This window comes from Daphnia pulex, chromosome 1 (genome assembly GCF_021134715.1).
Source record: "Daphnia pulex isolate KAP4 chromosome 1, ASM2113471v1".
Taxonomy (NCBI): domain Eukaryota; kingdom Metazoa; phylum Arthropoda; class Branchiopoda; order Diplostraca; family Daphniidae; genus Daphnia; species Daphnia pulex.
In genome coordinates this window covers 533,703-555,273 of record NC_060017.1, presented here as the reverse complement: position 1 = coordinate 555,273, position 21,571 = coordinate 533,703, and the positions used below count along the sequence as shown (strand labels likewise).

General features: G+C 39.8%; 4 protein-coding genes across 5 annotated transcripts; 3 read left to right on the top strand and 1 right to left on the bottom strand.

Moving 5' to 3' along the window:
- The first annotated feature begins 346 nt into the window (after nt 1–346).
- On the top strand, nt 347–2,600 carry LOC124188489 (NAD-dependent protein deacetylase sirtuin-2-like). 2 transcript variants are annotated; one of them, XM_046581145.1, is made up of 10 exons: nt 347–532; nt 752–924; nt 985–1,081; nt 1,148–1,354; nt 1,428–1,458; nt 1,534–1,658; nt 1,743–1,932; nt 2,002–2,105; nt 2,176–2,258; nt 2,321–2,600. In XM_046581145.1, exons 1-10 carry the CDS (start codon nt 523–525, stop codon nt 2,396–2,398), a joined length of 1,098 nt encoding a protein of 365 aa, XP_046437101.1. In that variant the 5' UTR covers nt 347–522; the 3' UTR covers nt 2,399–2,600. The 2 variants fall into 2 exon arrangements, with proteins under 2 accessions (XP_046437101.1, XP_046437092.1); XM_046581136.1 differs by lacking the exon at nt 347–532 and adding an exon at nt 610–658.
- A 582-nt stretch (nt 2,601–3,182) lies between these two features.
- LOC124188458 (transcriptional protein SWT1-like) lies at nt 3,183–5,712 on the top strand. The gene is made up of 6 exons (XM_046581107.1): nt 3,183–4,454; nt 4,526–4,846; nt 4,915–5,000; nt 5,081–5,224; nt 5,292–5,462; nt 5,531–5,712. The coding sequence occupies exons 1-6, from the start codon at nt 3,354–3,356 to the stop codon at nt 5,607–5,609; spliced, it is 1,902 nt and encodes a 633-aa protein (XP_046437063.1). The 5' UTR covers nt 3,183–3,353; the 3' UTR covers nt 5,610–5,712.
- On the bottom strand, nt 5,651–9,004 carry LOC124188444 (ATP-binding cassette sub-family F member 1-like). Its single transcript, XM_046581083.1, has 5 exons — nt 7,528–9,004; nt 7,266–7,470; nt 6,935–7,199; nt 6,277–6,871; nt 5,651–6,215 (listed from the first exon to the last, which is right to left on the bottom strand). Exons 1-5 carry the CDS (start codon nt 8,778–8,780, stop codon nt 5,729–5,731), a joined length of 2,805 nt encoding a protein of 934 aa, XP_046437039.1. The 5' UTR covers nt 8,781–9,004; the 3' UTR covers nt 5,651–5,728.
- Nucleotides 9,005–9,422: 418 nt separating this feature from the next.
- On the top strand, nt 9,423–13,612 carry LOC124188501 (multivesicular body subunit 12B-like). The gene is made up of 4 exons (XM_046581154.1): nt 9,423–9,895; nt 9,962–10,411; nt 10,490–12,856; nt 12,948–13,612. The coding sequence occupies exons 1-3, from the start codon at nt 9,598–9,600 to the stop codon at nt 10,648–10,650; spliced, it is 909 nt and encodes a 302-aa protein (XP_046437110.1). The 5' UTR covers nt 9,423–9,597; the 3' UTR covers nt 10,651–12,856; nt 12,948–13,612.
- The last annotated feature ends 7,959 nt before the right edge of the window (nt 13,613–21,571 follow it).

Genomic DNA, 21,571 nt, shown 5'->3' with positions numbered 1-21,571 from the left:
AACGCATTCAGGTTAGTAGATTTAAGATTTTTTCATAATCTTCTTATATTATGACGACAGTCATGAGTATAATTAATCAGTTTTAGGTTTTTATTTAACAATAGTAATATCGACTACCAATACTAATATCGACTGGTAAACTCTTATGCAAAAGACAACGTCAGGAGTCAGGACAATCGTGGTTCATCAACTTAATTTTTTTTTATTGATTTGATCATGATCAGCATGTCCATAAGAAGTTTATTTAGTTTTTTAAAAACCTCGCATCTCAATCTCAGCTCAGGAGTCAGGAGAGAATCCGCTGGCGAAAGGGAAAATAGTTCACGTATAAATGGATAGATGGCTGTCTATTTTAATGTTGGTCAATGACTCCATGTGTTGTGTCCTGTCAAGCTTGGATTTTGTGCAAAACGGAAAACAATCGTAGACAAGCAATTCTATATTTAACAAATAATAATAAAAAATAGCTGGTACATTTCATCCCACCGTATTTCAAATTTTTTATTCCAAACAACATTTTAGATGTCGAAAGGTACATTTGATAGTTTTCAGCGAATCGTCTGTAACTTGTGTTACGAAATTAAAATATTGATATGAACACCAAAGAAAAGGCAGTGGTCTAGTATGGCATTGAAAGAACTGATAAAACAAGCAATATGTATTTGGTCTTGTTATCTGTAGTTAATATCATGAGCTTGAAAGAAACTAGCATTGCACAAGATTAAGTATTTCATTTCTTTTTTTCTTACAGATTCAAATCTTACGACCAAAGATAAGACAGTCAAAGGGAAAGGATGTACTAATGATAACCACCAGAGACTATCTGCTGGAGTAGAAGACAAAGAAATGGATAACTTACGTAAATGGTTCTCTGACAAACTGGCTCTAGGACTTGGAAACAAGGATTTAATGGAAAAACCGAAGGTAAAAAAAAAATGAACAAATATTCAAAGTGGAGATTAAACGGAAAAAACTGTTTTGTAGGTTCTCCGTACTTTGGACTTAGATGGAATTGTTGACTATATCAAAAGTGGAAATGTACAAAATATCATTACAATGGCAGGGGCAGGCATTTCAACTTGTAATATAATGGCTTTTCATTTTTTAACTTACACTAAAAATTATTTATAATGAAATGTGTTTGCAGCTGCTGGCATTCCTGACTTCCGTAGCCCAACAAGTGGCCTTTACAGCAAGCTGTGTGGATTTGATTTACCCTATCCTGAAGCTATATTTGAAATTGAATATTTCAGAAAACATCCAGAGCCTTTTTTTGCTATGGCAAAAGAACTCTACCCCAAAACATTTGAACCTACTCCATGCCATTATTTTCTTAGATTACTTAACAAAAAAGGTTGTAAAAAGAAATGGTTTGTTTTTCAGAATATATTTTACCATATTAACATTTTAAATTTATTCATTTTTAGGACTCCTATTGAGACATTATACTCAAAATGTGTAAGGACTCTTGTAACTATTTTAATTGCGCATGTTTTACATTTAAATAATCACAACGCACGTATATATTTTCAGTGATGCCTTAGAAAGAGTTGCTGGGATTCCTGCAGAAAAATTAGTTGAAGCTCACGGTACGCTCCACACATCACGCTGTATCAATCCTGAATGTCGTAAGGAATACGACCGAAAATGGATGACAGGTAAACAAAATGTCATGTATTTCTAAGGCTTTATTTCCATATAATTTTTCATGAAAACTCACAAATCAATTTTGGTTTTGGTAGAAAAAATTCTTTCTGATGTTGTGCCTCGCTGTGAACAATGTAAAGCTGTTGTAAAGCCAGATGCAGTGTTTTTTGGCGAACCGCTTCCTGAACGCTTTCGATTGGTGGAAGAAGATTTTCCGAATTGTGATCTACTGATTATATTAGGAACTTCACTAGTTGTTCAGCCCTTTGCATCTCTTGTCGATCGGTATAAACAAACGTCGCACGTGTTCTATGGTCGGTATTGATTCTAACTTAATGTTTGAATTATTTTTAGTGTTCCGCCTAGATGCCCGCGTCTTCTGATAAATTTCGAGGAAGCGGGAAATGAAGACCCTGTTATGGTTGTTCTTGGTTTCAGTTGTGGGTTGCAGTTTCATGGTGAGTCAATTGATTGATTGGTTATCATTATCATGCAAGATATTTTATTCTTTATTATGATAAATTTTAGGAGCTGACAATTTCCGTGACGTTGCTTGGCTTGGTGATTGTGACGAAGGATGCTTTCTATTTGCAGAAAAACTTGGTTGGAAGGTATTTAAGTGATAACTTTTTTTTTTACTTTATCCTAAATCAAAAATTTTTTTTTCTCGAAGGATGAACTAAATTCATTGATTGAAAATGGATGTGAAAGCGAAGATTCGGTAGAAACAGGTGCTACTGAAAGTACCTAATAATAGACGCGGCATTAATAGTCTCGTAACAAAAGACTTATAAACGTCTCGTGAAAGTATCAAATTTGTTTTGTGTTGAATATGCTTACGACTTACTTGCGAGAATCTCACGCCCTTAAAATGAGTAGTTAAAATTGAAAATTCCAATGCTTTACAGAGTGTTCAATCCTATATATCCGATTAAAGAATAGTTGATCTTAAAGTGTTTTCTGCTATCATTTATAAGTTAAAACTTTTCATTTGCTACATTTCCAGTTTTCCAATCATTCCATTCATATACAAACAAATCGATAGGAAACACTTAAATGATTTTATCAATTATTTTAATCAACAGTGTAAAAATTACATTTTATCGATTGACGATAGAAAGAAATTCGGCGAGAAAAGAAAACCAACGATCTCTTCCAGGACCCAGATCCCAGTGTCTCCCTTTCCCCCCCTGCGCCCTGGCCAGAGCTATAGAATACTATAGCTATGGTATTCTATAGCTATATTCTATATGATATTATATTGATATTATGTTGATATGATATTCTGATATTATTCTATGTTATTCCATTCTTAGCTAGTATTCTATAGCTCTGGCCCTGGCCCCTCAATGGTGGGCTAGGGCCAAAATTAAAACGCAAATATTTTATAAGTTACAAATTTTATTAATGGGTGCTTAGAAGACTTAAAACATTTGATCAAGTTGGATTGATTAATTTCTTTATAAAACTGTTAAAAAAGGCGCTAAAAATAGCTTGAGCTTGAGTAATGAGTAGTCCATGATAGCGGTAGGCTGGCAGCACTGTAAAGAGCTACAGAGTACAGACGAACAAAACCAAAATAGAGAAACGAAAAGACAAGTTTCTACGCTTCCCACATAAGCTTAGCTGTTTACATGTTATATACAGTAGTATTCTTTTATTACGATTTTTAATGGGACACTTGTTTGGGAAAATTGTTTTACGGTATGGGCAAGGAAAAGAATTCGAAGGAAGGTAATCCACCGAAAATCAAGGATAAATCAATCGTTCAGAAGAAGAAAAAGTTGAAAACTACGGCTACGTTATTGAATAATAACGGATCTAATTCGGATGGCCTTAGAAGTCTCATCTCTTCAGAAAGGCCATCACCCTCCAAACAGCAGAAATGTGTAACTTCTTCTCAACACAAATCAAGATCTCCTAAGTTCCAACACAATAGTGAACCACAGAAAACTCCTGAAAATCTAAATGAGAAGCCTTCTACTTCCAGCACCGGCGAAGATGTAATGGATTGGGAACCTATAACAGAGAAAGAAGTAATTGATACTCTCCATGAAATTCGAAGGGATTTTACTACTAGAACCACTTTTCATCCTATTGCCAGCCCATCTGAAAAATTCTCGTCAATTACTAGTGCTAGTGCTGCTCTTCATGTTGTTATTGATACAAATATTTTCCTGTTACATTTGCCTATTGTGCAAATGTTGGTAGAAAAGGAAGAGTTTTGTTCAAAAGTTCAGATCTTGGTGCCATGGATGGTTTTGCAAGAACTAGATTTCATGAAAACCAACAGAGAGAATAAAGTGAAACTGGAAATTATGGCCAGGAAAGCCGGAACATTCATCTTTGAGCAAATCAGCAAAAAGAATGCTTTCTTTAGAACTCAAACTCTCGAAGAGTTCAAAAGTTGCATAAATCTACTGCCAGATGAGAATGCTGATGACAAAATCCTTCAATGGTGTTTGTACCTTAAAAAAGAAATTGGGTCAGATATCACTCTTTTGTCAAATGACATACTATTTTGTGCCAAAGCATCTGCCAATGGAATTCAACCATTCCAATCAGATAATTTTATCCAACAGCTACCTCTACACATTGTTCAGAAACCACCTTGTGTGTCACCCCTAATCCCAAATAATTGTGTGAGTGTGACAGATTTAAAGCCTATTCCTGAAGTCTCTTCAAGCCAAACACCTTCGACACCAAACCATCAGGCTTATCAGGAGTGTTTCAAAGAAAAGGAATTGATCTGTGCCACCACATTTTTGCAGCAGTTTGAAAAATCTATTGTTGATTCTTTTAGTCAGGTAAAAAAAAAATATTTTGGCGTGTTTTTTTATGATTATGAGACATCACTTGAATATTTTATATTTTATAGATAATTGAGTTTGAGATGAAACACGTCTACGAAGACATTTGGCTCCAGGTTATTATTGTGAAACCTCCATGGAAACTTGCAGATATTTTTCGCTGCGTGGAAAAACATTGGATAGCTGTTTTTGGATACGTCTATCCTAGAGACATGCGCGAGAAAATGGAACATCTCTCTAACTTGTGGAAACGGTTCAGAGCACAAAATGTTTTAGAGAAGAAGGACCGTGAAACTATTGCACAATCGGGCATTTGTATATTGCAATTGATCCAAAGAACAAGAAAGCAGTTTTACTATTCTCTGGAGAAGGCTATTGAAGGAATTAAGGTAAGAAGCTTAATTTTTTCAAGACTAGTTGTAGAAATGTAATCTTTTTTCCACCTTTGCCGCCGTAGAATGTATCAAATCACAACGCAGACCTTGACGATGTTTTCATTTTGGATCTGTTTACTCGCCTGTGGGATCGATTCAACTTTATTTGGTAAACAAAGAAATTCGTTACCTGTTTCGTAACAAATAGGGAATTACTTGACTGTTTTTCTCTCTTCGTTTGTTTAAAAGCGGAACTTTGGCTGATGCGGTTGGCCTACCTCATCATGGTCTGCAATATATACCCGGCGCATGTACCCCTTCACTCCAAGAAGCAACAAATGGATTTCGGATGTTAATGCCCTTACTGTGTAGTATGGAGAGCGCCATGTTAAGGTCAGGTTCTCTTTTTTTAATAAGCCTTTTTTTTTTCCTTCTTTAACTCAGAGGTTCTTACATGCAGGTTTTTCCAAAATAGCAACGGTTCTTCTGTCGCAAAAGAAAACAGTTCGCTAGAGATATCAAATTGCCTTATTTTATCCACGAGTGAGCTAGGATTAGAACTAAAGAAAACAACTACGCCAACTTACTTGAGTCGCGCCTTGACGCGTTTTGCATCAAATGCACAGCACAGGTGAAACGTTGTAAAGCATTTTTTTTTTTAAATAAAAACATTAAATTTTATTTTATGTTTGTTTGCAGGGAGAAGATGGAAATAGGATTGGATCAACTACGAGTTTATATTCAAGTTTTGCATTCCATTTCTTTCAAATTTCAATAAGCGCCTTAAATTTATATAGAAAATTCAAGTCAATATTCTTGTACATTTCTCTTTTATGTTTATTCTCAATCCAGCGAGCAGATTACACGAAGTCAAAATCTGATGTTAGTGCTCAATTTTTACAAGTTTTCATTTGCCAGTTTCGCTGCAACGCTAGGATTGTTGATGACTTCTCCTAGACTGTCGAGTAATTCCCTTCGGTAATCGTCAAATCCACCTTCAATTTCGTTAATCGTCTGGTCTTCAATGACCCAGAGTTGACAATTCGTTTCACGAATCAACCGTTCGTCGTGAGAGACGATGATGACGCCACCTTTGTAGTCGTTCATGGCTTCGGCCAGAGCGTCGATAGATTCGATGTCCAAATTATTTGTCGGTTCATCCAAAATCAACACATCCGGAGCATTCAAGCAGAGCTCCGCTAGGGCGACACGGGCCTTTTGACCTCCAGAGAGATCCATGTTTTTAATGGTGTGAGCATGAGAGGCCAATCCAAAGGAACCCAATTGCTTTCGGGCTTTTTCATAAGGCAAATTGAATAATCGCATCAAATACTCGGCTGGGGTTTCCTCGGCAGTCAAGTGTTCTCCGGAATGCTGGTCAAATCTGTGAAAATATTTCCGATCAATAATGCATTTCTTAAATAAACAAGCGTGCAGCTAATTACCTTCCGATTCGCAATCGATGATTTTTCCTTTGCTCTCCTTGTTGAGGTGACAACTCGCCGACCAAGAGTTTCAAGAATGTAGATTTTCCAACACCATTAGGACCAACAATAGCTACTCGAGACTCCATGTCGATACCAAAATCACAAGTTTTAAACAGTGGCCTATGTGCATCATAGCCAAAAGTGACGTTATGAATTCCCAAAACAGGTGGCTGCAATGGCGGAGGTTCAGGGAAACGAAATTTGACAACATATTCCCTAGGTCTCTGCATCAGCTCAACTGGGCCAGTGGAGTCATCTTCATTCTTCTGTAGCTTGGCTCTATTTTTCTCTTGCTTTTTCGTTAAAGCCTCTTTTTGTTTCTTCTCGGCGGCCTTCTTCGACTGACCCTGGGATTTCAGTTCCTTCAGCCTCTTCTCTTGCTTTTCATAATCTTTGATTTGCTCCTTTCGTTTCTGCAAGTGCATTTTCTTAAACATGGAATAGTTTCCTTTATAGTAGAAGAGTTTTTCCATGTCCAAGTGAATAATATCTGTACAGACATTATCTAAGAAAGACTGGTCGTGAGATACGATGAGCAAGGTTTTCTTCCAACCTGTTCAAAATCGAATGATGAATTACTGATGGCCTTGTTGCATGACAGTTAACTGACTATTACCTTGAAGATAATTGTCTAACCAAATAACAGCATTCAAATCCAAATGATTGGTAGGTTCATCCAACATGAGAAGAGTAGGCTCCAAATATAGTGCTCGACCAAGGGAAACACGCATCCGCCAACCACCGCTGAAGTTTTTGGTGGGCCGGTTCTGCATCTCAGCAGTGAACCCAAGACCTGCCAAAATTCGTCGAGCTTTGGGTTCAGCTGCATCAGCACCAATGGCCCTTAATTCTTCATACACTTGATTTAATCGTTCAGTGACCTATAAAAATTTTAAATGTGGGTTAGAAAAATTGTAATAGCGAACTATTTAATGAAAAAAAAGTACCTTCAGATTTCCCTTGCGTTGTTCTTTTTCAAGCTTTTCAGCTTCTTCAAGTAATGTTGTTCTCTTGATATCAGCTTTTAGAATAGCCTGTACTGCAGGAGTGTCATCTGCGACTACTTCTTGCTCACATAACAGAACATCAATAGAAGGAGGAATCTGCAGAGCTCTGGAAACTATATGACGCAACAGGGTCGTTTTTCCATGACTGTAAAACAAACATTAGTTATTTATGGCAAAGAAAATTTATAAATAAATGACTTACCCATTAGGCCCAACAAGTCCGTATCTTCTGCCCTGAGCAATGAGCAGGCTAGCATTTGAAAATAAACTCTTTCCTTTGGCTGATATGCTAAAGTTTTCAACTTTGATGTCAACAGCATTCTCCAACTGGGCCAACTTCTTGTCAGATTGTTGAACTTGAGAGATGGTGAAATTGTCTCCCAACTCACTGTGCCCCAGACCTCCTTTACGGGTGATGACATCCATTTGTTTGTCATATTCCATCTGTTTCTTTAGTTTCTTCTTATCTTTGTGAGATAGTTTCACTTTTTCTTCTTGCTTCTTTTCAGGTTGTTTTTCATTATCACTGTTTTCATCAGAATTACTTATGTTGTCTTGATCTTCTTTCACTGCTAGTTCTTCCATCTTCAGTTCTAGCTGTTTTTCTTCAACATCTTCTGTTTTAGCAGATTTCTTCTGCTTGGATTTACTCTTAGATTTTGTTTTAGAATCTTCGACAATAGAAATTTCTTCTTCCATTTTCACTTCTACTTGACTTGCTTGGGGTTGCTCACTGGAAGAATCTTCATCATTGTTACTACTTTCTTTTTCTGCTGTTTTTTTCTTAGATTTTTTATTTTTGCTTTTAGATTTTGGACCCAGATCTTCAACATCACTAGCATTATCTTCACTCTCTTGTTGAATTTCCATAAATTTGTTGTTAGAAGACTCTTCATCATCACTGTCTTCTTTTGCATTCTTTTTCTTATTACTCTTTTTATTTTTTTCTTGAGTTTTGGGTTTTACTTCTTCCTCATCATCATCGTCATCTTCTGGAACTTTCTTCTGTTCATTGGAAGAGTCCTCACCTTCGCTGTTCTCAAAATTTGCCTTCTTTTTCTTTGCTTTAACTTTGCTTTTGGTTTTGGGCTTGACATCTTCATAATCATCAGCTTTGATATTTTTTAGATCAATAACAGCTTGTGCATCTTGATCACTGTTCCAGCCATCATCATCTTTTTTGCCTTTACCTTTTTTTTTGCCAGCAGCTTTGGCAGGCTGAACAGGAGCTTCCGTTTTAGATGGCTTAGGCAGTGTTGGACCCTCATCATCACTTGGTTCAAGATCAGCTTTTAGGCTTCTCATTTTCTTGCTTTTGGATTTTGCTGGCACCTTGGTTTCTTCTTGGTCAGTCCCAGTTTTTTTCCCACTTTTCGCAGCCTTAATCGGGTCAACCACGTCGTCATCACTGGGCCAGTCGTCAGTTTTCTTACCTTTTCCTTTCTTAGGAGGCATTTTAATTTATAAAGTTTTATCTAACTTGATGATTAACAGGAAAATTTTAAATTTTAATACAAATTAAATAAAAACCGCAACAACTTCTTTTTTAACAAGTCACTTTCTACTTCTGTCGGCAAGGGTATGCTGCTGAGCATATGGTCTAACTTCAGAGTGCAGACTAGTTTTGGACAACTTGATCGTTGTGCCGATCTTGTCTCTTACCGCTTCATAATAGAGCACCTTCTGACCCGGGAAAAGAAGAGTCAGAAACGTAGTTTTTGAAAATTCAACAAGTCAAAGTCACATACAATTACAATTGTTTCGTTTTATAAAAAACAATCATTTCATTACCTAAGTTTCTTTTTAAACCCATTTAAATATTTTATATTTAATCAACATTTCAAGTTTTCAACATAGAAAACATTAGGAAAAGAAAGATTCCCTTTTTGTCATTCCCTGGTGGCTGATAGCCGCAACAATTTATTTCGTTAGTTTTATAAAGAAATGATATTCTAAATTTATGTTTTTTACTTAAATATTCATTCAATTCATGTTAAATGCTAATCCTATACGAGGGAAGAAACTACAAACTAGAATAGTAGCAAATTTTAAAAATGTTGTACCACACTGTAGGTGGCGTAGTTTTCAAAATAAATCAGTGTCGTAATCTAGACTTGCCCATTGATGGTACCTCTATTAGGTGTTAAATGTAAAATTCAAGGCCGCAAGTCTCAAGGAGGCCTTTCCTTTGTGAATCATCGAGCTCAAGAAAAGTGTTGTCGAAATCATTGTTCTTCTCTTATTTCATTGAGGCTTAAAGTAACTGGCTAGAATGAAGGAACTTTATAATACCCTACCTTTACCAGATGACCGTCCAGTGACGGCACTTTGTGTTGTCGAAGATCCGTCAAAATGTCCTCTTGGCTACACAGTTGTAGCCAAATCGCACGATCAAGATTTGGATGCAGATTTATGGAAAGATGGTTTTTTTGGTAAAAGGATCACACGTTATCTATGCTTGTCAAAGACAGAAGGTCCTTCTGGATTTGTTATTGATTCATTGTGTGTAATCAATGACAAAGATGCTCCCCCCAATGGGTATGTCTTGTTGTCGAAAACTTATGGGGCTGGTAAGAAACTAAGAACTAGAAATTAGAAATTCTTTGATGGTTTTCTAACAACATATTTGTTTGCAGAGCAAAGAGCTTGGAGGAAGCGGCAATTAACCTACAGACTGAGCGAGAAAAATTCAGTCTTTCTTGCCATTACTGACATCATCATACTAAGTAAATCAAAGAAAGCTCCTGAAGGTTTTACCATGGGTGGAGAAATCAATGGATTGGTGCTGTGTTACAAATCTGCTCCCCTACCTTCAAATTCAAATCCAATGTTGAATCGAGTTCTTCCATCCCTACCAGCAGTCAACCTTAAACCCACAACAAATTCAGGTTTCACTTCATCTACACCAGTTGTTTCTCCTACACCCTACACAAAAAATTCTTCCAATGCCAATCCCCAAATCAAATCTCCAGTAAGACCTGCTCCATTACCTCCTCTCAACAATGATAAGCCCTCACCAGATGACAACCCAGCCACAAAGAATCATCTTATTGTCATGTCATCGTCTACACTATCAGGTTTCACAGGTCAGAAATAAATTTTTTTAAATTATTTTATTGAATCAAACAGTTGCTTGACATAAGCACATTTTATCTTTTATTCAGGCCTGGAAGGAGTTCCTTTCTCGCTAGGACCCCGAGTGCAATGCGGATCAAATTTATCAAGGATGAACGTCGGTATGAAACCCCACAAAACAGCTCAAGAGCTCAACGCTGAGTACCAATATTCTTTCGCCACAGAGAGGGAAGCAATGCTGCGATTGTGACAAGCGTCTGTTAGCAGTATCTGTTATGACCTCTTCCTGGCTCTCTTTGCGTGTTCCTTGGTTCTATTCAGTGATAACTCACCACATATTATTTTCTGTTTCCAACAATTATTCGCATAGAAATAACCAATCATGAAAAGGCTCTATAGCGTGAATACCTCTTTTTCAGGTAGTTTGTTTTCTGAAGTAAGCTCGCAAGTAGATCCTGTGCTTATCTTTCTTTCATATGTTTATGAAGATCTTTTTCTCTCTCCAAAATACTACTTATCCTTTAAATTTGCTTCTACTTTCCCACCAGAAACAAAAAAAGTCCCAACAACGTATGTTTCTTAGAACGAGTCAACGAATTATTCGAGATGTTCTAGGATTACGGTTCAATTCTGTATTTGCCAAATCTTTCTTGCCTCGTATGGCAGAGATACGCACATTTGCTTTTGGACGCCTAACGCAGTGTCCCAAAAGTGTTGATCTTTTCGTTCGAATTTCTAACGCACTTCTGTTTGCTCTGTTGTGTTTAACATATCACAATTGTGCAACCTCAATACAACCCTTATTCGATTGTTTACTCCCATTTAGCCTCCTAACGCCTTGTTTCTTTAGAAACTTTGTACGACACTGAATTGAACATACTTTGTATACAAGATCCTGAAAACCAATAGCATCTGGTTGAGGTACGATAAACATCACAGATTGAAGAGTATGGGCTATAGTATTGTAGGAATTTTTTTTTTTAAATTGGTCGATTCTGTCTTGTCTCGACAATTGCACCAGCGAAATAATCGATTAGGCCAATTTTTGCAGTGACCGAAAATGACGAGCGAGTTCACTTTGCCGAACGTTTACAACCCACGAAGATGATGACTTGGCGAGAGATTCCAGGAAGTAGTTGAATGTCCACCTCCTCTTTAATGTTCGAAGGATCGATTGAGGGCGGAGCTGCAGTCATAAATAAGACGTAACGATAATCGTTATTGCAGGAATATAATGGGAGTTGGGATGTAGGATTATTTATTTAGTCTCATGGACAGCCACTGATGAATGGTTTTCCATTAAACTGTGTCCCATCTGCTATCGACTATACGGCACCGATTGGTTTTTCATTATTTCTATCATAAAGGGGCAACCGATAAGGTCACCACAGCTGAATGTCTGGCAACCCTCAATGCTTTTTTTTTTTCTTTACCAAAATGGACCGTAGAAGTGATTATAGCCGGACCAATGCTTCCCTTTAGAATCCTTCCTGTCGTAAGCAAGTGTTTGGCATTTTTCTTCTACCTACCGATAGACAAAGGAGACGAGTGTTCTTGAATCACAGCCAAAAAGTCGGCCCGTCTACTGTCGCCAAAGTACAGAAATCAAGTACCGGTACAACGTATACCGTCCGGTTTCCTGTTTTTTTTTCCCCATTTCTTTTCGACGAATTCGTATAAGGACCACAAGAATTGTAGCGAACAAAAAATTTTTAAATGAGAAGAGATTCGAATAAAGTTTTGAGATTTAGAATTTAAAAAAAAATCACTTCATCATAAGAAGCAATCGTGATTGTTAATGGAACCATCCAACTTTCGCTATGTATGACATATTGCTGGCGTGCATAGGAACGAATTGTAGCTTAGATTTTCATCAGAATTCAAACGAAATAGAAATAAATCGCCCTTTACCTGAATAGTAACAACCTTCAAACTGACAATGCGTGTTTGAAACCTTTCTCTGTATGGGTCTTCGTTGATCATTGGTGATTTCTTCCTTTTGCCACGAACCACACCCATTATTCAGCCTCGTTTGACCATATTTCGCTGTACAATTTTATAGGTTCGTTAATCCTTGTGCACCTGAATTCTAGATTTTTCCGGATTCAAACAAAATTCTTAAGTCAAGTAGTGAGCTTAATAGAAATAGGTGTGGTCCAATACAAGACGAAACATGCACGAAACGAGAGGATTTGGTTTTTGTGTAACTAGTCAAACGAGATTTGAAGGTTATTTCGATCCTCTAGTGAAAAGATTAGTTGTTCCAGTTGACCGTGAAATGTATACAGCAAAAAATACGCGGAAGTTTTCCTTCAAATGAGATCCAGAAGGGAGTTGTCCAATTGCCCACTGGCTAATTTTGAACGATATAAAAGAAGGAACCAACTCCTAACTCTTCACTTGTTCACAACAACGTCTGTCCAGTACAAGCATTATCCCACAACATGAAATTCTTGGTAAGTTCTTGTTTTGTCTCTATTCAAATCTTGTCAACACTCCCATATTCTGCAAATCAATTTAACTGATCCATTTCAATTTGATTGACAGATCATCAGCTTCTTCTTGGCTTGCGCCTCCGCCCAATACGTTAGCCCAGGGTCGTCTCTATACCACTCTCAATTTCTGAGTGACTTGTACTCGAAGAGCGTTGATTTGAACCAGGACGGCCAACCTGATGTCCCAGTCTACCCCACAGCTCCCGCTCTGTTGCCCAACTACTACCCCTACACCGGTTTGAACTACCGCACTGGATTCCCCTACCCTTACGGCGCTCCGTTCACTTACCCATTTGCCCAGGCTCCGTTCACCTACCCATTCGCCCAGGCTGCGACCGCCGTCGTCGCCAACGCCGCTCCCGCCAAGACCACCCGCGCTAAACGCCAAGTTGCCGTCCACAAACCCTCCGAGTTCCTCAACGATTTCGCTTACAGTAGCGTTGACTTGAACCAGGACGGACAGCCCGATAACGCCGTTTACCCTGCCCCATTTCCTACCTACACTACCCCAGTTGCTCCCTTCACTGGTTCCCGATTCGTCACTCCTTACACCGCTCCTTTCACCGGATACCCTGGATACTTTGGTCAAGCTTACCCTTTTGCCAACGGATTCTTGGGTTAAATTGATCTGAATCTCGCGATCCTCACATTATAATGTTGAAATTGTTGCATATTCTCTTTCGAAATTCTTTTGTCAAATAAAAAATTCACGTTGTATTTGGATGGATTGCCGCTCTACTTGTTTGCTATTCCGACCGAAAAAATAAGTTTGGCATTTGTAATTACACTGAAGCAGCCGATGAATAAGCAAATCCTTGGCGCATGAGAAACTGCATTCGTAGTTCGTTAAAACCTATATTTTAGTACAGAAGTAATTACACAGTCATAGGATACATTATCTGTCATTCCAAAATAATATAGATTATTCATACCAGGAACTCTGTCAAAATATTCTGTGGATATGAAAATAGAAACGATGTCTCTCGTCGTATTACTCGTATACATAATTAATTATCCATCATGTTATTCCACCAGTGCAGGATTTAGCTCATGCCACTTCCGCAGTGAACGGAGAGAATTAAGAATCCAGCATCTAGGACGAGCACGACACTGACGATATAACAGTATTTAGCCAGAATATGTTATAAGCGTATACGGCGATTAAGTAAGTTCTAAGTAAACTACAGTCATATGGCTTTGTGTTACAGGTAAAATCCTTGGGAAAACCACGAATCACGGTATATACGGCGTATCAGACGAGACGTATATTTGGCTTGCAACATAGAAAAGCTCTTACTCACCTTTGTGTATATCAAAAACATGCGCTGGACGGTGACGTGTCCTATTGTGTAGACTGTGTCGTCTATTCTGGTTGGTGAATCTAACCTGCTAGCTGCTCTTATCGCCTCCATATAGGAGACTGACGAAGAGAGATGATCGGGATCTGTCAACGGGCATCAGCTGCCCAGCAGCGGTGCTTGTTATTTGTCCTTAGTAATTCTCAAGTAATTCTCAGTCGATGTCGACGGGCTTTCGTCGCGTCACGTGGACCTGCAGTTTCGAGTCTATACATTTCCCCGCTCCGTTTGTTTGCGTTGCACGTTGGCTTCACAAGCCATCGCTCGATGGGAAAGGCAACACAAATGTTTTTTAATAATAATAGTCCAAGACTATTTTGGCTGGGCCAGGACGCCCGGCTGGGGCTTCTCTCGTTTGAAAGGCGACGGGTTCCCGCGGGTTCCCGCTTCGTTTCGTTTACTCGCAGAATGTCACATCCGTCAGCGAATGGTTATTGTTTGATGCTGTTGCTCCCGGTTCCTTATTAATAGGTACGTACACACCTACTCGCCCAGCTGTACAGGTTTGTACAATGTTTGGCTGGATATGATCCAGCAGCAGCATGCGTACGGAAGAAGAAAGAGCTGCGCGGTGGTTGTTGACTCACGGCAGCCACTTTTCTTTGCGCTCGCTTGTTGCCAGTGCAGTTGTGGCTGCATGGAACATCCAATGAGATATAAACACACATAGAAATATCACATCTCGGCAACAAGAGCCTCAAGCCTTTGTTTATATATATCAAAAGTATTCTAGTTGGATTGCAGTGTATAGTTGTATATATCTAATTGAACTTTGGTTTGCCGTATTTGTGTGTGTTTCGCTTTACTTCCAGACAAATAAACGCCGTCGGAAAGAGAAGAAGAAAAAAGGGGGCCGGTATTGTTTCCCTTTTGCCAGGAGCGAAGAGGAGAGAACCTGGAGCTTATTGCAAAGTCTTCTCTGCGCTGCAGCAGCATCCAGCGGCGCAGCAACATCAGCAGAGGCAACAACATATATAGTAAGAAGACTTTGTTTTGTTTGTATCGACTATACAGCACCCGGGGTGGATATATTTCCAACTGCGCTCCTCCTCCCTTAGAGCTTCTTCTTTCCTCCTTTCGACCATAAACACTCAAACGAGTGATGCCAGACTTGTTGTGACTCTTTCGTTCTTCTTTGCTGAGCCCTTTGTGTCTCTCCGTCTTTTCTTTTGCGCCACGGCGCAATTTCATTGCCCGCAGACACTGCGCCTTAGGACGGACCTATTAGCCACCACCACCACCACCAGCAGCAGCAGCTCGTCTAAGAAGAGAGACAATATACCTGATGCGAAGCCATCAACAGCCGTTGGGCTTGGCGTCGTCAAGGCAAAGAGCTTTAGAGCGGCGGGGACGAAATACCGCACAGATGGCGTGAATCCATCGATTCGTGCCACAAGAAATCTATTGTTGCCTCCCCTTAATGTCCTCACCCCCCCCTTTTTTTTGTTCGTCTACTCCACATAAACAATGAGGACATGGCTGCTGCTGGCTGCGTGTATAACTCACACACAGACTGTGACTGCCATCCGCTCGTTGGGAAAGAGAAGAAGCTAGGCGCTATACAGTACATACCGGCCTGTGGGATTGAAGATTTGAAAAAGGTGTGCACGGGCGGCACTAGGGGCGTCATCCTTGTTTGCGAGACCTATAACGTACAGATACTACGTACGATGTGTGTGTGGCGGTGGAGGAGAATCGGCTGCTGCTGCTTCTTTCGCCATTATATATACATGCTGCTGCGTGCAGATGCAACGTGCTGATATTGGGAATAGAAACAGGAGCAGCACAGCGCAGTTAGTCAGGGAAACCCAGGAGCCAGTTGGCGCTCCACGGCACCACCGGCAGTAATCCTCAGGACTTGATCTGCTTCTGACCTATTCAGCTCCTCGCGGCCGCTGTTCTTGTGTTGTTTCTTGTGTGTGTTGCATCACGAGTCACGCTCATCCTCCTCTCACCACCCACGTCGGTCAATTTGATAGCTGAGTGCGCTTAATTCTCTCTCACGTGGCCACAATGAAATCATCCGCCGTTGCTCAACAGACCGACTCATCGCCGGCACTTGGCGAGGCTAACGGACGTCAGGAGCTCAAGATTGACGCTGTTGCTGCTTCTCCTGTTGTTGCGGTGACGGGACAACAACATCCGCCACGTCGTCGGCGGTCGGCATCAACTGGATCGACACTCGGCAGCGGCACGACGGCAGGAGGCAAACGTCCGTCGACGAAATCAACAACACCGTCAGTGGCGTCGGCCGGCTCGGTTCAAGCCGTGCGTCGCTCATCGTCGTCTGCCGCCCAGTCAAATAATTCGAATCGCAAGAAAAGTGCGGCTGGTAGTAGCAGCAGCAGTTCGCTGGCCACCAACGGTGACACTTCGGCTGGAGGTTTATTGCGCAATAAACTGAAGCAGCAAGAGAGAAGATCATCAAAAGCGTCAGTGCAATCGCAGCTAGGCAACGTCGGGCAACAACCAATCAAGAAGAAGACAAATCAGGCCGGCATACCGTTGGAGAAACCAGCAGCACTGTCCAAACAACTCAGGTAACCTACCATTCGATTTTCGGGCGCATATATTATGCTATCGATTTTGATGATTTCAAATCAGGAGGATCAGCCGTGTATGTAAGCTCTAGTATTATTTATAGGTTAATGATACTCTGAATGAGCACTCACAGTTATACGTCATGAAAAGTCACGTCCCCCTGACAACAATGCCGTCTCGCGTCGTAGGACATTGCTTTGGCATGCAACCACCAGATGTTGTCTCCCAACAGCATTCAACGGTATAACATAGCGCAATCATATGGATTGATCATCTTAGGAATGCCATCATCCAGGGCGCAGCATAGTCAATTGCGTATTGATATTCTAATAATCGTCTCAATGCCTCATGTATTGATTCCAGAGCATAATCGTCCCAATCGTCAAAATTTAATTACGCTGGCGGCTGTGTAGCGCTTGAAAAATAATTCGTTGACGGTACATCGAATGACAATAATAAGTTATACCTGGCATTAAAAAAGCGGATCGGAATCTGACGAATTCAATCTAGAATTGGGGTGGGCCAGGTATATAATCAGACAGAAGTCTTATTGGGAAGTCTTAATAAAATATCAGCAGCAAGCTTCCAAGTATTACCGTCAATATTCAAGATATGCTTGCTGGCGGAGAAAATGATCTACGATGAAATATTCAGCACCAGTTTAATTGAACAAAAGGGATTCGATGGAACAATTGAACTGAAAAGGGAAAGGAGAACGGTCTATGGTTCTTTGTGTTGTGTTCTTTACGGTTCTTTAATAATAGGAAATTTTCTTTAATGATGCGTTTTCGACGGGCGATTTTTCCGCTTCCGAACGGAATGAGAAAATCATCAAAGGCTCTTATTCGAGATAAGTTATTCACTTCGCTGATTTTTTTGAGGAAATTCTCCGAGTTGAGATGAAAGGGCAGATCAAAGTTTCTCCACATCACTAATTGAATGTAGCATATCAATTGAAGAAGTTGAACAGGAGCGTCAGTTTAAAGTAGAGATGGTCACGACGACCGTGGGATACTTAATTGGTATGGGGTGAATAGGTATAAGAGCGTGAGAGAATGGCTGCAATCGAATTTTTCGCTCCTGCCGTTTGGTCAAAAACTTATCACCGTCAAGCTTTGTCGTTGTTTTGCTTTCTCCGCTTAAAGTTTTTAACCGTTACGCTCATTTCCTATTGTTCGTGATTTATGCGTGAATCTCACATCCGAAATTCAACACAAAAGTTGAATTGCTAAATCATTGCTGGTGTGGATTAAACTTTGTTGAGCCACTGCTGCATATGTCATGGCTCGCTGAGATGCCTGGGAAAAGTACAGTGCGTTATTTATGAATCAAATAGAATTAGCCGCATTTGACTGTTCTCATTGGTGAATAACTGGATTCTGCATTGATTCGTATGTGACAGTTTCGGAGAAGACGGAGGGACCGAGTCCGATGAAGAAGACGACGAGCGCAAGAGACGGCTGACGTTTATCTTCGGGATCGTCGGGGCGACGCTGTTCGTCCTTGCCGTTTTGATGGTCGGCATCGGACTCAAGATGAGCTCCAACGCTGACAGCATCAGTAAGTAGCCAATCAATTTCACGATTATATTATTCATTTCGTTGTCGCAGCAGCATCAGCATTACTTAACTGTTGGGCGGTATACTGTTTCAGCGGATAGAGTTCTTCTTAAAAAATAGTAATACACAGCCAGAGACATCTAGCTACGGTCAGATCGATCATACATGGAACTGAAGGCGTCTAGCGTAGGGTGAATACGGTCTTCACTTGATATCGACTCGTCTCCTACAATGTGTGCTATTCTTAAAGAAGAGGACCCCCTATATGGAGATCAACGAGTACAAAGGCGAAAAGTTCTTTTCACTTGGTATTGGTCGCTATTGGTGATGAGAGAAAGACGTCGACGTCTGGCCGCGTCTAAATCCGAGTCAAGTCACGTTTTGCTTTAGATGGACAAGTCCTTCACATTATAATTGATCGTCTCTAGATCATCGCCGGAGCCTACAGGACGTGATTGTACAATGTACAGGGTGTACCAATATTTGCGCATGTACGTATGAAATCTTGATGGGAAAAAATAAAAGGGGACTTTTTGCGCCTTAAAAAAGTGAAAAAAAAAGAAAGAAAAGGAGTGACTGCTCCCAATTCTTTGCTCAATTGAATTGGAATATAAATAAAAACAAGCATTAGTCATTTTATTGGATGGTCGCCAATTTGGAGCCCGTTCAAAAGGAATATAGCCTATACGTACAGATCGAATACGGACAGGATTTGGGCGGGTACTGGATGACAAGATCGAATGTCTTCTATTCTCCTGCCCAGATTAAATTAGGTCGGGTGAAAAAAGAACCCAGCATGCACGTAAATGCGCATATTAATAGCATACAGTTCAATTTCACACCTGTATAGTATCCATATATAATAGGGCCTATGCCTGCGTTAGTTTACGCAAGCAAAATATTTTTTATTGTTATCATTTTCTCTACTGTTCAACTCTTCCGGTACAAAATAATGTTATTCCGTCGCCCTAGCACATATACCAACATCCTCGTCCATTTCCATTGAGAGGTATATCGGCTCCGTTTGGGTCCGTTTGCGGGTGTATCGATTTCATTCATTGATTTGTGTTTCACTGCATCCTCTCTCTCCTTTTGAATGGACATACGGCCGCGATTGGTCGGATCGTTTATCATCTTTTATCAGAAGATTATACTGCGGTTATACAATCATGGCAATTGAAATGTCGTCAAAAGTATTTGTTCCACATGGCAGAATTCCAATTGACATTCTTCGCATCATCCAAATAATTATCAATGGTTAAATGAATTTCGGCGAAGTGTATAGAGTGTACCCTGCACGAGCCTTCCGTCGGTTGGCTGGGGTGTCATGTCAGTGGCAAACTAAATCAAATAAAAGGCGAACCATTACTGCACATGCAAAGAAGTTGCTATGTGAATCTAACATTTAGTATACTCACGAGGGCATTATTGGTTTGAGTCGATATGTTTTCACATTATTGATTTCCATTTTGCCATTTTGTTATCTCCATGAATCGAAATTAAGTTAATCTTACATTGGATAATTTCATAATTAATGGTTCCTGAGGTCGCGGGAATGTCCTACTCGAAAGTTCCGTTGGTGCCTACTACATTTGAAAAAGGTTCTAACCTACTGGACAACCTGTTGATAATGAAGTCGAATAAATCAAAGTCATTTCATTTCTACAATTAAAAATCGCCGGAAAAGGCGGGAAAAGGAATCGAAATCATTGCCCGTATGTAAGAGATAACCGTTCATTAGAATGCCATGCTTGTATTCTCCTACCTTTATTTGGTTACTTTTCAAATGACGGACAAGTGACAGGGTCCACAGTGGGTGGCATCTCGGGGCTACCAAACCTGCTATTGAGATAATAACTGGGAGATGTTGCTATGAGCAGCTATGAGCTCGCTGACCTCTATAACATAGGGCAAGAATATTTTATACGAAGCCAAATTTATTCAAGTGTCGGTTCCATATAGTTTCTTTTGATTTGCATAGGATTTTAAAATGTATATTATAGGCTACAACAAACATCGTATTTTCTTGTAAATAAATACATTTTGAATGAATCTTATGCGATTCCATCTGTCTAAAATAATTAGCAAAAGGCCAAAAGTAGACTTGAAGTTGGCTGAACTTGCATGTGGGTTTGTCCGGTCATGATCCACGTTCGTCCTTCGGTCTTTTTCCTGGTGTAAAAACACGTTTGTTTTAGACGGTTGTCTCCAGGAGTTGGATGACCGAAGGTTATTTTTTTAAGAAAACGAGTTCTTCCATCAGGTCAAGGTTTACCTTTATATCTATATGTTATAGAAGTGGTAATAATGCGTTTACAATTTCCGATTTATCCCTTAATAATTTTCCATCTCCGTTCGTACCTACTATACATATATATGTGTATGTATTATTGAATTGCGTTACTAAACGTCTATCCCAGCTGAGATTTTCTTAGCTTCAGCCCAAGCAGAATTTTCGTTGTGGCTGCAATCCTGCTATATGGCAGCGAAATAAATTCAAAATTCGCCCCATTTTGTTCAATCTTTCGCGATTCCATCAAATGTAAGCATACAAAATGTCTGTAGTATAAACATTTTAAGGAATATTATAGCCAATTGTCTGATTTGTTTGACTAATGGTAAAAGGGGGCAAGCTATTATCAAGTGTGTTTATGCCGGCCTCCTCTTTGTGCAATGAACGATAGGCTTCCTGACGAATTTACACAAACGTGTTTGTATCACGCATAATAGACCAAAAAAAAATCTTGGACCGATTAAGGTGATGCTGCAAAATATTGTAGATTGTTATTATTTCTCTATAGCTACTGCTCAACTCTCCCGGTACATAATTTTAGATATTCTGTGGCACCAGCACATCCGAGAGCACTTCATCCTCGTCCATTTCCCTTGAGAGATATATCGGCTCCGTTTGCGGGTATATCGATTTCCTTCATTGATTTGTGTTTCGCTGCAGCCCCTCTCTCCTTTTGAATGGGTTTGCGGCTGCGATTGGTCCGATCGCTTATCATCTTTTCAGAAGGTTATACCAATGGCATGCACAAACATGCCAGTAACGGATATAGCCTGCCTATATATATAAGCATATCATCCGCCTTCATGACGGTTTGAATTATATTGAGTGGCTCAGCTTTTGTGATTTGAATGTTTTCATTGGAAATGTCGTCTACTGTTATTCCATTGTGTTTCTTTATTTTCATTCCTATATAGCTTTCTTTTGA